The 14,258-nt window shown below is 43.7% G+C and overlaps 1 protein-coding gene across 5 annotated transcripts in view; it reads right to left on the bottom strand.

Moving 5' to 3' along the window:
- The window catches only part of raver2 (ribonucleoprotein, PTB-binding 2), a 145,690-nt gene that overhangs the window by 110,184 nt on the left and 21,248 nt on the right, over positions 1-14,258 (bottom strand). For 4 of the 5 annotated variants that reach the window (XR_003868712.1, XM_029707972.1, XM_029707971.1 and 1 more), the window contains exon 2: positions 4,059-4,125. Coding sequence is in view for 4 of the 5 variants with exons in the window: in XM_029707972.1 (XP_029563832.1) it covers positions 4,059-4,125 (67 nt within the window). In the remaining variant the exon portion in view is untranslated. Of the gene's footprint in view, positions 1-2,739; positions 2,786-4,058; positions 4,126-14,258 lie in introns of all 5 variants that reach the window. The other variant, XM_029707973.1, reaches the window with a different exon arrangement.

Consider the following 14,258-nt stretch of genomic DNA (forward strand, 5'->3'; position numbering starts at 1 on the left):
CATAATAAACGGTTCTCTATCCACCGGATGTGTACCAAACTCACTAAACGTGGCAGTAATAAAGCCTCTCTAGAAAAAGCCAAACCTTGACCCAGAAAATATAAAAAACTGTCGGCCTATATCGAATCTTCCATTCCTCTCAAAAATTGTAGAAAAAGCTGTTACACAGCAACTCACTGCCTTCCTGAAGACAATCAATGTACACGAAACGCTTCAGTCTGGTTTTAGACCCCATCATAGCACTGAGACTGCACTTGTGAAGGTGGTAAATGACCTTTTAATGATGTCAGACCGAGGCTCTGCATCTGTCCTCGTGCTCCTAGATCTTAGGGCTGTTTTTGATACCATCGATCACCACATTCTTTTGGAGAGATTGGAAACCCAAATTGGTCTACACGGACAAGTTCTGGCCTGGTTTAGATCTTATCTGTCGGAAAGATATCAGTTTGTCTCTGTGAATGGTTTGTCCTCTGACAAATCAACTGTAAATTTCGGTGTTCCACAAGGTTCTGTTTTAGGACCACTATTGTTTAAACGATATATTTTACCTCTTGGGGATGTCATTCGAAAACATAATGTTAAATTTCACTGCTTTGCGGATGACACACAGCTGTACATTTCAATGAAACATGGTGAAGCCCCAAAATTGCCCTCGCTAGAAGCCTGTGTTTCAGACATAAGGAAGTGGATGGCTGCAAACGTTCTACTTTTAAACTCGGACAAAACAGAGATGCTTGTTCTAGGTCCCAAGAAACAAAGAGATCTTCTGTTAAATCTGACAATTAATCTTGATGGTTGTACAGTCGTCTCAAATAAAACTGTGAAGGACCTCGGCGTTACTCTGGACCCTGATCTCTCTTTTGAAGAACATATCAAGACTGTTTCAAGGGCAGCTTTTTTCCATCTACGTAACATTGCAAAAATCAGAAACTTTCTGTCCACAAATGATGCAGAAAAATGTATCCATGCTTTTGTTACTTCTAGGTTGGACTACTGCAATGCTCTACTTTCCGGCTACCCGGATAAAGCACTAAATAAACTTCAGTTAGTGCTAAATACGGCTGCTAGAATCCGGACTAGAACCAAAACATTTGATTATATTACTCCAGTGTTAGCCTCCCTACACTGGCTTCCTGTTAAGGCAAGGGCTGATTTCAAGGTTTTACTGCTAACCTACAAAGCATTACATGGGCTTGCTCCTACCTATCTTTCCGATTTGGTCCTGCCGTACATACCTACACGAACGCTACGGTCACAAGACGCAGGCCTCCTAATTGTCCCTAGAATTTCTAAGCAAACAGCTGGAGGCAGGGCTTTCTCCTGTAGAGCTCCATTTTTATGGAATAGTCTGCCTACCCATGTGAGAGATGCAGACTCGGTCTCAACCTTTAAGTCTTTACTGAAGACTCATCTCTTCAGTGGGTCCTATGATTGAGTGTAGTCTGGCCCAGGAGTGTGAAGGTGAACGGAAAGGCTCTGGAGCAACGAACCGCCCTTGCTGTCTCTGCCTGGCCGGTTCCCCTCTCTCCACTGGGATTCTCTGCCTCTAACCCTATTACAGGGGCTGAGTCACTGGCTTATTGGTGTTCTTCCATGCCGTACCTAGGAGGGGTGCGTCACTTGAGTGGGTTTAGTAACTGACGTGGTCTTCCTGTCTGGGTTGGCGCCCCCCCCTTGGGTTGTGCCGTGGCGGAGATCTTTGTGGGCTATACTCGGTCTTGTCTCAGGATGGCAAGTTGGTGGTTGAAGATATCCATCTAGTGGTGTGGGGGCTGTGCTTTGGCAAAGTGGGTGGGGTTATATCCTTCCTGTTTGGTCCTGTCCAGGGGTATCGTCGGGGCCACAGTGTCTCCTGACCCCTCCTGTCTCAGCCTCCAGTATTTATGCTGCAGTAGTTTATGTGTCGGGGGGCTAGGGTCAGTCTGTTATATCTGGAGTATTTCTCTTGTCTTATCCGGTGTCCTGTGTGAATTTAAGTATGCTCTCTCTAATTCTCTCTTTCTCTCTTTCTCTCTCTCGGAGGACCTGAGCCCTAGGACCATGCCTCAGGACTACCTGACATGATGACTCATTGCTGTCCCCAGTATACCTGGCCGTGCTGCTGCTGCTCCAGTTTCAACTGTTCTGCCTGCGGCTATGGAACGCTGACCTGTTCACCGGACGTGCTACCTGTCCCAGACCTGTTGTTTTCAACTCTCTAGAGACAGCAGGAGCAGTAGAGATACTCTTAATGATCGGCTATGAAAAGCCAACTGACATTTACTCTTGAGGTGCTGACTTGTTATACCCTCGACAACTGTGAATATTATTATTTGACCATGCTGGTCATTTATGAACTTGTGAACATCTTGGCCATGTTCTGTTATAATCTCCACCCGGCACAGCCAGAAGCGGACTGGCCACCCCTCATAGCCTGGTTCCTCTCTAGGTTTCTTCCTAGGTTTTGACCGTTCTAGGGAGTTTTTCCTAGCCACCGTGCTTTGCTTGCTGTTTACATTGCTTGCTGTTTGGGGTTTTAGGCTGGGTTTCTGTACAGCACTTTGAGATATCAGCTGATGTAAGAAGGGCTATATAAATAAATTTGATTTGATTTGATCAAACTGGCTCTCATGAGGACCGCCACAGGAAAGGAATACGCAGAGTTACCTCTGCTGCAGAGGATAAGTTCATTAGAGCTAGCTATCTTAACATACCTAATGCATTGTGTACTTAGCTAGCTAGCTAGCTAGCTTAACATACCTTGCTTGCTCCTCGTTGAAGATGCTCTCATCTCTCCATCCATGATCTGAGGTGACAGACAATCGTTGGGACCACTCATAAAATAATAATTGATTATCGGTAATTCAGAGCATAGTGGCAGCTGAAGTCAGTGGCAGGTTTACTCTGTGGTGGTGGTTGAGGAGACGGTGATTGACAGGGGGAAATATTACAGTGTAACACCTTGTAATCAGGCTTGGAGTAACACGCCTCCCTCTCACATGCCCTGTGGTGTGCCTACTGCTCAGTCAGCTAGCCTGGGATACTTAGAACACACACAATCATCCTGACTTCTGTGATAGACAAAAGTGTGTGTGGTACAAACATGAGCATCTGTGTACGCTAGACAGCCTGCACGTGCGTAGGAGGGGGGAAAATATCAAGAAATGAATAACAGAGTTAAAATGCTGTCAGATCTTCTCTGTGATTGACTCGCTGTGTCTGAAGTCAAAGATTACTGATCTTGACAATACTGGTCCTGGCCTCAGAGACGACACCAGATAATAGATATGGTACTGTGCTATGGTATTTTAACATGAATATCTCAAGATTGATAGAAAACTCACTCTAGCTCTCTCTTCCCTCCTTTCACTGCCAATCTCTTTGAAGCTCCCCCAATTTAAATGAGATTTGATTCAAAATAGTTCTGTCTCCGTCTTTTAATTCAAAACGGCGATCATAACAATTCCACTGAGACTGATGGATTAAGTTCTGCAACTAGCTACCTTCTCTAAAAGAGCTAGGCTATTCAAAGCATGTACATCTATTGATGTGGAGAGAGAGAGAGAGAGAGAGAGAGAGAGAGAGAGAGAGAGAGAGGGAGAGAGAGAGAGACAGAGCTCTCATTTTATCACCAAGGGATCCGTATTAAGACAATTAAATACAGTTTAAAAAAAATTGAGTCTCCGACATTCTTTATATACTTCTACTGGTACGTCAGAACCCATCCTACCTTCACACAACGGTCTGTTGGACTAATTAACAGTGTGACATGAGCTGTGGATAAGGCCGTTTCTCATCACACACACCATGGATAAGGCCGTTTCTCATTAAGCTCCCATCAGCAATTAAACAGCATTAACCTTTAGTGCCCCCCGCCTCAGCCCCATCATCTCAGCTGTTTGCAGATCTGTGTTTCAAAAGGTGTTCAAGTTTGGCTCGCCCTCTCGCTCTACTCTAAATACAGCCATTCCCTCTAACCAGGAAAAGAGAAAAGGACTGGACAGACATGGTGGGGTAGTTCTGTGAACTGAAGAGAATGGTGATGGTTTGGAGAAGTGGGGGGGGGGGGTTTGGCTTACCTGTCCCTTTGTTGCGGTCCACAAAGCAATACTTGAGCTCGTATTCTCTCAGAATCTCATGGACCTCCTGCAGAGAGAGAGAGAGAGGGGGGGGAAAGAGAGGGAGTGAGAGAGAGAGGGAGAGAGATGGAGAGAGTGAATGGGGGAGAGAGAGAGAGAAAGAGAGAGAGAGAGTTTAGACAGCAGGAATATTTGAAACACGGAACACACTAACGTCACAGTTGTCCAATGAGCTAAATCTCTCATTCTTTTACAGTTTTTTTTTCTCCAGATATACTTTCAGAAGTCTTTGATGGAACGTCTCCCTATTGTAATTATTTCTTGATTGGGGAATTAGATCAAGCATATCCTGTTGAAGAGCTGAATAGCTTTTTGGGCTCTTTATCGAGAACACAGACACATGTAGTTAACACTCACAGGGGAGATACATCCCCAAAACATATTAATAAGAATATTAAGATAAATACTTTTTTTTTTTACAGCCAAATGTCACCTGGCCCTCTGATTCATCCACACATTTCATTTATTTAGACTATTTAGTCATTTAGCAGAGGCTCTTATCCAAAGCGACTTACAGTCAGTGCATACTACCCACCAACCCAACAGCCCATACAACATGGATCATCAACTAGATTCAGCCGTGGGCCGATTTTTTCTTCAGCGCGTTGTCGGGGGGCCCGGAACATAATTCAAAATATTTTTTAGACTGCAAGAAGCCAAAACAGACATATTTGACTAAATCATAATCCTTTCAAACCCTGCTTACATTTGTATACGATCACATCTCCCTATTATGCGCGGGAATACTTGTGAACAGATTTCCAAAATCTGGTAGGGGTGGTATACAGAAGACAGCCCTATTTGGTAAAAGACCAAGTCCATATTATGGCAAGAACAAATCAAATAAGCAAAGAGAAATTACAGTCTATCATTACTTTAAGACATGAAGGTCAGGCAATTCAAAAAAATGTCATGAACTTCGAAAGCTTCTTCAAGTGCAGTCGCAAAAACCGTCAAGCGCTATGATGAAACTGGCTCTCGTGAGGACCGCCACAGGAAAGGAAGACCCAGAGTTACCTCTGCTGCAGAGGATAAGTTCATTAGAGTTACCAGCCTCAGAAATTGCAGCCCAAATAAATGCTTCACAGAGTTCATGTAATAGACACATCAACATCAACTGTTCAGAGGAGACCACGTGAATCAGGCCTTCGTGGTTGAATTGCTGCAAAGAAACCACTAAAGGACACCAATAATAATAAGAGACTTGCATGAGCAAAGAAAACAAGCAATGGACATTAGACTGGTGGAAATCTGTCCTTTAATCTTGATGAGTTCAAATTTTAGATTTTTGGTTCCAACCGCTGTGTCTTTGTGAGACGTAGAGTAGGTGAACGGATGATCTCTGCATGTGTGGTTCCCACCGTGAAGCATGGAGGAGGTGGTGACATGGTGTGGGGGTGCTTTGCTAGTGATTTATTTAGAATTCAAGGCACACTTAACCAGCATGGCTACCACAGCATTCTGCAGCGATACGCCATCCCATCTGGTTTGCACTTAGTGGGACTATCATTGACCCAATACACCTCCAGGCTGTGTAAGGGCTATTTGATCAAGAAGGAGAGTGATGGCGTGCTGCATCAGATGACTTGGCCTCCACAATCACCCGACCTCAACCCAATTGAGATGGTTTGGAATGAGTTGGACCACAGAGGGAAGGAAAAGCAGCCAACAAGTGCTCAGCATACATGGGAACTCCTTCAAGACTGTTGGAAAAGCATTCCAGGTGAAGCTGGTTGAGAGAATGCCAAGAGTGTGCAAAGCTGTCATCAAGGCAAAGGGTGGCTACATTGAAAAATCCCAAATATAAAATATATTTTGATTTGTTTAACACTTGTTTGGTTACTACATGATTCCATATGTGTTATTTCATAGTTTTGATGTCTTCACTATTATTCTACAATGTAGAAAATAGTAACAATAAAGAAAAATCCTTGAATGAGTAGGTGTGTCCAAACTTTTGACTGGTACTGTATATGAAACAAAAATATAAACGCAACATGTAAAGTGTTGGTCCCATGTTTCATGAGCTGAAATAAAAGATACCAGAAATGTTCCACACGAACAAAAAGCTTATTTCTCTCAAATGTTGTGCACAAATTTGTTTACATCCCTCTTAGTGAGCATTTCTCATTTGCCAAGATAATTCATCCACCTGACAGGTGTAGCATATCAAGAAGCTGATTAAACAGCATGATCATTACACAGGTGAACCTTGAGCTGGGGACAATAAAAGGCCACACTAAAATGTGCAGTTTTGTCACACAACACAATGCCACAGATCAAAATCAAATGTTATTTGTCACATGTGCGGAATACAACCGCTGTAGACTTACCATGAAATGCTTACTTACAAGCCCTTAACCCACAATGCAGTTCAAGAAATAGAGTTGAGAAAAAATTGACTAAATAAACTGTCGTGACGTGACTATCATTAATGTGACAACTGCTATTTATCGAATAATTACCGACCACGTTTAACTATTACTCGATTAAATTAATTATGTAACAATTAACTCATTAGGAATTTTGGGCACCACGAGAATAGTTCTTGAACAAGTTACTATCTCCCGACTTAAACTCTAAAGATTTTATAAATACTGTATCTCTTATATCAGTAACAGTCAATTATTAATTATTACCTCATCAGTCTCATTCTGAACGTCGTTTAATTCGTAAATCTGCACGATCCCGAATCTAAGTGATGAATCAACAAATTGGCTTAATTATTTAGTTAGAAAATAAATGATCACACAGAAATACATAAAGACCCGCACACACACAAACACACACGGTATAGGTTATTGATTACTGACATAATGCAATGAAAACAGTCACTAGTGAACTAACCCGATATGACGGCTTTTTACACAATGGAAAAAGATGGGGAAAGATAAAGAGCGGGTAAGATAAAGTGAGTGGACTTATCGTACATACATTTGGAAACTACGCTCACTATAAAGATGAATATTTAGCACCCTAACAACCTCTCATTCGGATTAGATATGCAACATATATTTACATGTAGATGTCTTTCTCTGTCATCTCTCTGTTGAAACCACTCAATCCGTCTATGGCGAGGAGTTCAATGTAAGTCTCTGGCTGTCCACCAGAGGTTACAATGTCCTTCTTAGTTGTATGCTTCTTTGTCTTGGAGTGTTCGTTAGAATGGTTACATCAGAGGTGTACCACCCGGTGGTGAGAGGGATCTGTTCTTCCCTCCCCTCTTTGGTAAATTGTCCGAGACTACTTTACACACAGAGCTGCAGACGTTGCATGTTTTGGTCTAGTTTTCACCTTCTTCACTCGTTGAGAGTTTCAGAGGGTCTTACCATTTTCGTATCTTGTAGTTTTAACCATTTCAACGTGTGGACCACGTCCTCACATTCTCTGGTCTGTGTTTAAATTCTCAGGGAGTCCTTTTAAGCACTCTGGCCTTGGGGGGCATTCCATCCTGTTGACACAATGTTTGTGCTCACGTGGGCGTGGTTACTGACTGGGACCAGGTTTATATGAAAAGCCATTATCTCGTTTAGAAGGCTAAAATCACATTTCTATCATCACAAAAGTATTCTTATACTTAATAATTTATTTTACACAACATTTAGATGATAACTAGGATGTGTACAGTCGTGGCCAAAAGTTTTGAGAATGACACAAATATTCATTTTCCCAAAGTCTGCTTTCTCAGTTTGTATGATGGCAATTTGCATATACTCCAGAATGTTATGAAGAGTGATCAGATGAATTGCAATTAATTGCAAAGTCCCTCTTTGCCATGCAAATGACCTGAATCCCCAAAAAACATTTCCACTGCATTTCAGCCCTGCCACAAAAGGACCAGCTGACATCATGCCAGTGATTCTCTCGTTAACACACTTGTGAGTGTTGACGAGGACAAGGCTGGAGATCCCTCTGTCATGCTGATAGAGTTCAAATAACAGACTGGAAGCTTCAAAAGGAGGGTGGTGCTTGGAATCATTGTTCTTCCTCTGTCAACCATGGTTACCTGCAAGGAAACATGTGCCATCACCATTGCTTTGCACAAAAAGGGCTTCACAGGAAAGGATATTGCTGCCAGTAAGATTGCACCTAAATCAACCATTTATCGGATCATCAAGAACTTCAAGGAGAGCGGTTCAATTGTTGTGAAGAAGGCTTCAGGGCGCCCAAGAAAGTCCAGCAAATGCCAGGACCGTCTCCTAAAGTTGATTCAGCTGCGGGATGGGGGCACCACCAGTACAGAGCTTGCTCAGGAATGGCAGCAGGCAGGTGTGAGTGCATCTGCATGCACAGTTAGGCGAAGACTTTGGAGGATGGCCCAGTGTCAAGAAGGGCAGCAAAGAAGCCACTTCTCTCCAGGAAAAACATCAGGGACAGACTGATATTCTGCAAAAGGTACAGGGATTGGACTGCTGAGGACTGGGGTAAAGTCATTTTCTCTGATGAATCCCCTTTCCGATTGTTTGGGGCATCTGGAAAAAAGCTTGTCCGGAAAAGACAAGGTGAGCACTACCATCAGTCCTGTGTCATGCCAACAGTAAAGCATCCTGAGACCATTCCTGTGTGGGGTTGCTTCTCAGCCAAGGGAGTGGGCTCACTCACAATTTTGACTAAGAACACAGCCATGAATAAAGAATGGTACCAACACATCCTCAGAGAGCAACTTCTCCCAACCATCCAGGAACAGTTTGGTGACGAACAATGCCTTTTCCAGCATGATGGAGCACCTTGCCATAAGACAAAAGTGATAACTAAGTGGCTCGGGGAACAAAACATCGATATTTTGGGTCCAGTGCCAGGAAACTCCCCAGACCTTAATCCCATTGAGAACTTGCGGTCAATCCTCAAGAGGCGGGTGGACAAACAAAAACCCACAAATTCTGACAAACTCTAGCATTGAATATGCAAGAATGGGCTGCCATCAGTCAGGATGTGGCCCAGAAGTTAATTGACAGTATGCCAGGGCGGATTGCAGAGGTCTTGAAAAAGAAGGGTCAACACTGCAAATATTGACTCTTTGCATCAACTTCATGTAATTGTCAATAAAAGCCTTTGACACCTATGAAACGCTTGTAATTATACTTCAGTATTCCATAGTAACATCTGACAAAAATATCTAAAGACACTGAGGCAGCAGACTTTGTGGAAATTAATATTTGTGTCATTCTCAAAACTTTTGGCCACGACTGTATAGTATTATTTAGTCATGATTGCATTGAACTCCCTTCCATCTCATACAGCGCAAGTGAACATATTTTTTTTTGACTATAAAGCAACACCTCACTCCATAACGCAGTGACCTACTTGTGTGTATGTACTGCCATGTGACCAACTTGTTGTGTGTATGTACTGACATGTGACTTACTTGTTGTGTGTATGTACTGACATGTGACCTACTTGTGTGTATGTACTGAGATGTGACCTACTTGTTGTGTGTATGTACTGAGATGTGACCTACTTGTTGTGTGTATGTACTGAGATGTGACCTACTTGTTGTGTGTATGTACTGAGATGTGACCTACTTGTTGTGTGTATGTACTGAGATGTGACCTACTTGTTGTGTGTATTGTTTTAGTTTTGTTTGTGTCTGTAAATTCATCTGTCTTTAGTTGTAGTTTTTTATATACACTGAACAAAAATATAAATGCAACAACTTCAAAGATTTTAGTGAATTACAGTTCATATAAGGAAATCAGTCAATTGAAATAAATTCATTAGGCCCTAATCTATGGATATCACATGACTGGGAATACAAATATGCATCTCCTGGTCACCGATACCTTAAAAAGAAAATATGAGTGTGCTTCAGAAAACCAGTCAGTATCGTCAGCGCAACACATCTCCTTCACATAGAGTTGATCAGGCTGTTGATTGTGGCCTATAGAATGTTGTCCCACTCTTTTTCAATGGCTGAATGAAGTTACTGGATATTGGCGGGAACTAGAACTCGCTGTTGTACATGTCGATCCAGAGCATCCCAAACGTGCTCAATGGGTGACATGTTTGGTGAGTAAGCAGGCCATAGATGAACTGAGACCGTTTTCAGCTTACAGTAATTGTGACAGATCCTTGCAACATAGGGCTGTGCATTTTTATGCTGAAATACAGTTGAAGTCGGAAGTTTACAAACACCTTAGCCAAATACATTTAAACTCAGTTTTTCACAATTATTGACATTTAATCCTAGTAAAAATTACCTGTCTTGGGTCAGTTAGGATCGCCACTTTATTTTAAGAATGAGAAATGTCAGAATAATAGTAGAGAGAATGACTTATTTCAGCTTTTATTTCTTTCATCACATTCCCAGTGGGTCAGAAGTTTACATACACTCAATTAGTATTTGGTAGCATTGCCTTTAAATTGTTTAACTTAGGTCAAATGTTTCAGGTAGCCTTTCACAAGCTTCCCACAATAAGATGGGTGAATTTTGACCCATTCCTCCTGACAGAGCTGGTGTAACTGAGTCAGATTTGTAGGCCTCCTTGCTCACACACACTTTTTCAGTTCTGCCCACAAATTTTGTATAGGATTGAGGTCAGGGCTTTGTGATGGCCACTCCAATACCTTGACTTTGTTGACCTTAAGCCATATTGCAACAACTTTGGAAGTATGCTTGGGGTCATTGTCCATTTGGAAGACCCATTTGCGACCAAGCTTTACCTTCCTGACTGATGTCTTGAGATGTTGCTTCAATATATCCACATCATTTTCCTACCTCATGATGCCATCTATTTTGTGAAGTGCACCAGTCCCTCCTGCGGCAAAGCACCCCCACAACGTGATGCTGCCACCCCCGTGCTTCACGGTTGGGATGGTGTTCTTCGTCTTTCAAGCATTCCCCTTTTTCCTCCAAACATAACGATGGTCATTATAGCCAAACAGTTCTATTCTTGTTTCATCAGACCAGAGGACATTTCTCCAAAAGGTACGATCTTTGTCTCCATGTGCAGTTGCAAACTGTAGTCTGGCTTTTTTTATGGCGGTTTTGGAGCAGTGGCTTCTTCCTTGCTGAGAGGCCTTTCAGGTTATGTCGATACAGGACTTTTGTACCTGTTTCCTCCAGCATCTTCACAAGGTCCTTTGCTGTTGTTCTGGGATTGATTTGCACTTTTCACACCAAAGTATGTTCATCTCTAGGAGGCAGAACGCGTCTCCTTCCTGAGCGGTATGATGGCTGCGTGGTCCCATGGTGTTTATACTTGCGTACTATTGTTTGTATAGATGAACGTGGTACCTTCAGGCATTTGGAAATTGCTCCCAAGGATGAACCAGACTTGTGGAGGTCTACAATTTCTATTCTGATGTCTTGGCTGATTTCTTTAGATTTTCCCATGATGTCAAGCAAAGAGGCACTGAGTTTGAAGGTAGGCCTTGAAATACATGCACAGGTACACCTCCAATTTTTTTTATTTATTTCACCTTTATTTAACCAGGTAGGCTAGTTGAGAACAAGTTCTCATTTGCAACTGCGATCTGGCCAAGATAAAGCATAGCAGTTCGACACATACAACAACACAGAGTTACACATGGAATAAACAAAACCTACAGTCAATAATACTGTAGAAAAAAAAGAAAACAAAAAGCCATGACATTATTTTCTGGAATTTTCCAAGCTGTTTAAAGGCACAGTCAACTTAGTGTATGTAAACTTCTGACCCACTGAAATTGTGATACAGTGAATTATAAGTGAAATAATCTGTCTGTAAGCAATTGTTGGAAAAATTACTTGTGTCATGCACAAAGTAGATGTCTTAACCGACTTGCCAACACTGTAGTTTGTGAACAAGAAATTTGTGGAGTGGTTGAAAAATGAGTTTTAATGACTCCAACCTAAGTGTATGCAAACTTCTGACTTCAACTGTATGAGGTGATGGTGTATGATGAATGGCACGACAATGGGCCTCAGGATCTCGGCACGGTATCTTTGCATTAAAATTGCCATTGATTAAATTAATTTGTGTCAGTTGTCCATAGCTTATGCATGCCCATACCATAACCTCACCATGACGCACCAGCCGTATATCGGGATTCATCTGTGAAGAGCACACTTCTCCAGCATGTCCGTGGCCATCAAAGGTGAGCATTTGCCCACTCTAGTCGGTTCCAACGCCGAACTTCAGTCAGGTCAAGAACCTGGTGAGCACGACGATCACGCAGATGAGCTTTCCAGAGATGGTTTCTGACAGTTTGTGCAGAAATTCTTCAGTTGTGCAAACCATCAGTTTCATCAGCTGTCCGGATGACTGGTTTCAAACGATCCCGCAGGTGAAGAAGCCTGGATGTGGAGGTCCTGGGCTGGCGTGGTTACACGTGGTCTGCGGTTGTGATGCCGGTTGATGTACTGCCAAATTCTCTAAAATGATGTTGGAGGCGGCTTATGGTAGAGAAATTAACATTTCAGGAAACAGCTCTGGTGAACATTCCTGCAGTCAGCATGCCAATTGCACTCTCCCTTAAAACTTGAGACATCCTACCAGATGGGCTAAATGCCTTTTATGCTCGCTTCGAGGCAAGCAACACTGAAGCATGCATGAGAGCATCAGCTGTTTCGGACAACTGTGTGATCATGCTTTCCTTAGCCGATGTGAGCAAGACCTTTGAACAGGTCAACATTACAAGGCCGCGGGGCCAGACGGATAACCAGGACGTGTCTTCAGAGCATGCACGGACCAACTGGCAAGTGTCTTCACTGACATTGTATTTTATTTTTCTCCCCAATTTCATGAAATCCAATTGGTAGTTACAGTCTTGTCCCATCACTGCAACTCCCGTACAAACTCGGGAGAGGCGAAGGTCGAGAGCCATGCATCCTCCGAAACGCAACCCTGCTTCTTGACACACTGCTCGCTTAACCCGGAAGCCAGCCTCACCAATGTGTCGGAGGAAACACTGTACAACTGGCGACCGCAGTCAGCGTTCATGCGCCCGGCCCACCAAAAGGAATCGCTAGAGCGCGATGGGACAAGGACATCCTGGCAAGTCCTCCCCTAACCCAGGCGACGCTGGGCCAATTGTGCGCCGCCTCATGGGTCTCCTGGTTGCGGCCGGCTGCGACACAGCCTGGATCTGTAGTGATGCCTCTAGCACTGTGATGCAGTGCCTTAGACCGCTGTGCCACTCGGGAGGCCCTTTCAAAACTCTCCCTGACCGAGTCTGTAATACCTACGTGTTTCAAGCAGACCACCATACTCCCTGTGCCCAAGAAAGTGAAGGGAACCTGCCTAAATGACTACCGCACCGTAGCACTGACGTTTGTAGCCATGAAGTGCTTTGAAAGGCTGGTCATGGCTCACATCAACACCATCATCCCGGAAACCCTAGACCCACTCCAATTCGCATACCGCCCTAACAGATCCACAGGTGACGCAATCTCAATCGCACTCCACACTGCCCTTTCCCACCTGGACAAAATGAACACATATATGAGAATGCTGTTTATTGACTACAGCGCAGTGTTCAACACCACAGTGCCCACAAAGCTCATCATTAAGCTAAGGACCCTGGGACTAAACACCTCCCTCTGTAACTGGATCCTGGACTTCCTGACGGGCTGCCCCCATTTGGTAAGGGTAGGCAACAACACATCTGCCACGGTAATCCTCAACATGGGGGCCCCTCAGGGGTGCGTGCTTAGATCCCTCCTGCACTCCCTGTTCACCCACGACTGCGTGGCCAAGCACGACTTCAACACCATCAAGTTTGCTGACGACACAACGGTGGTAGGCCTGATCACCGACAACGATGAGACAGCCTATAGGGAGGAGGTCAGAGACCTGGCACTGTGGTTCCAGGACAACAACCTCTCCCTCAACGTGAGCAAGACAAAGGAGATGATCGTGGACTACAGGAAAAGGAGGGCCAAACACGCCACCATTCACATCGACGGGGTTGTAGTGGATCGGGTTGAGTGTTTCAAGTTCCTTGGTGTCCACATCACCAACAAACTATCATAGGTCCAAACACACCAAGAAAGTTGTGAAGAGGGCACGACAATGCCTTTTCACCCTCAGGAGAATGAAAAGATTTGGCATGGATCCCCAGATCTTCAAAAAGTTCTACAGCTGCACTATCGAGAGCATCCTGACCGGTTGCATCACCCCCTGGTTTTCGAAACTGCTCTGCATCCAACCGTAAGGCGCA

Source organism: Salmo trutta, chromosome 22 (genome assembly GCF_901001165.1).
Source record: "Salmo trutta chromosome 22, fSalTru1.1, whole genome shotgun sequence".
Classification (NCBI taxonomy): Eukaryota; Metazoa; Chordata; class Actinopteri; order Salmoniformes; family Salmonidae; genus Salmo; species Salmo trutta.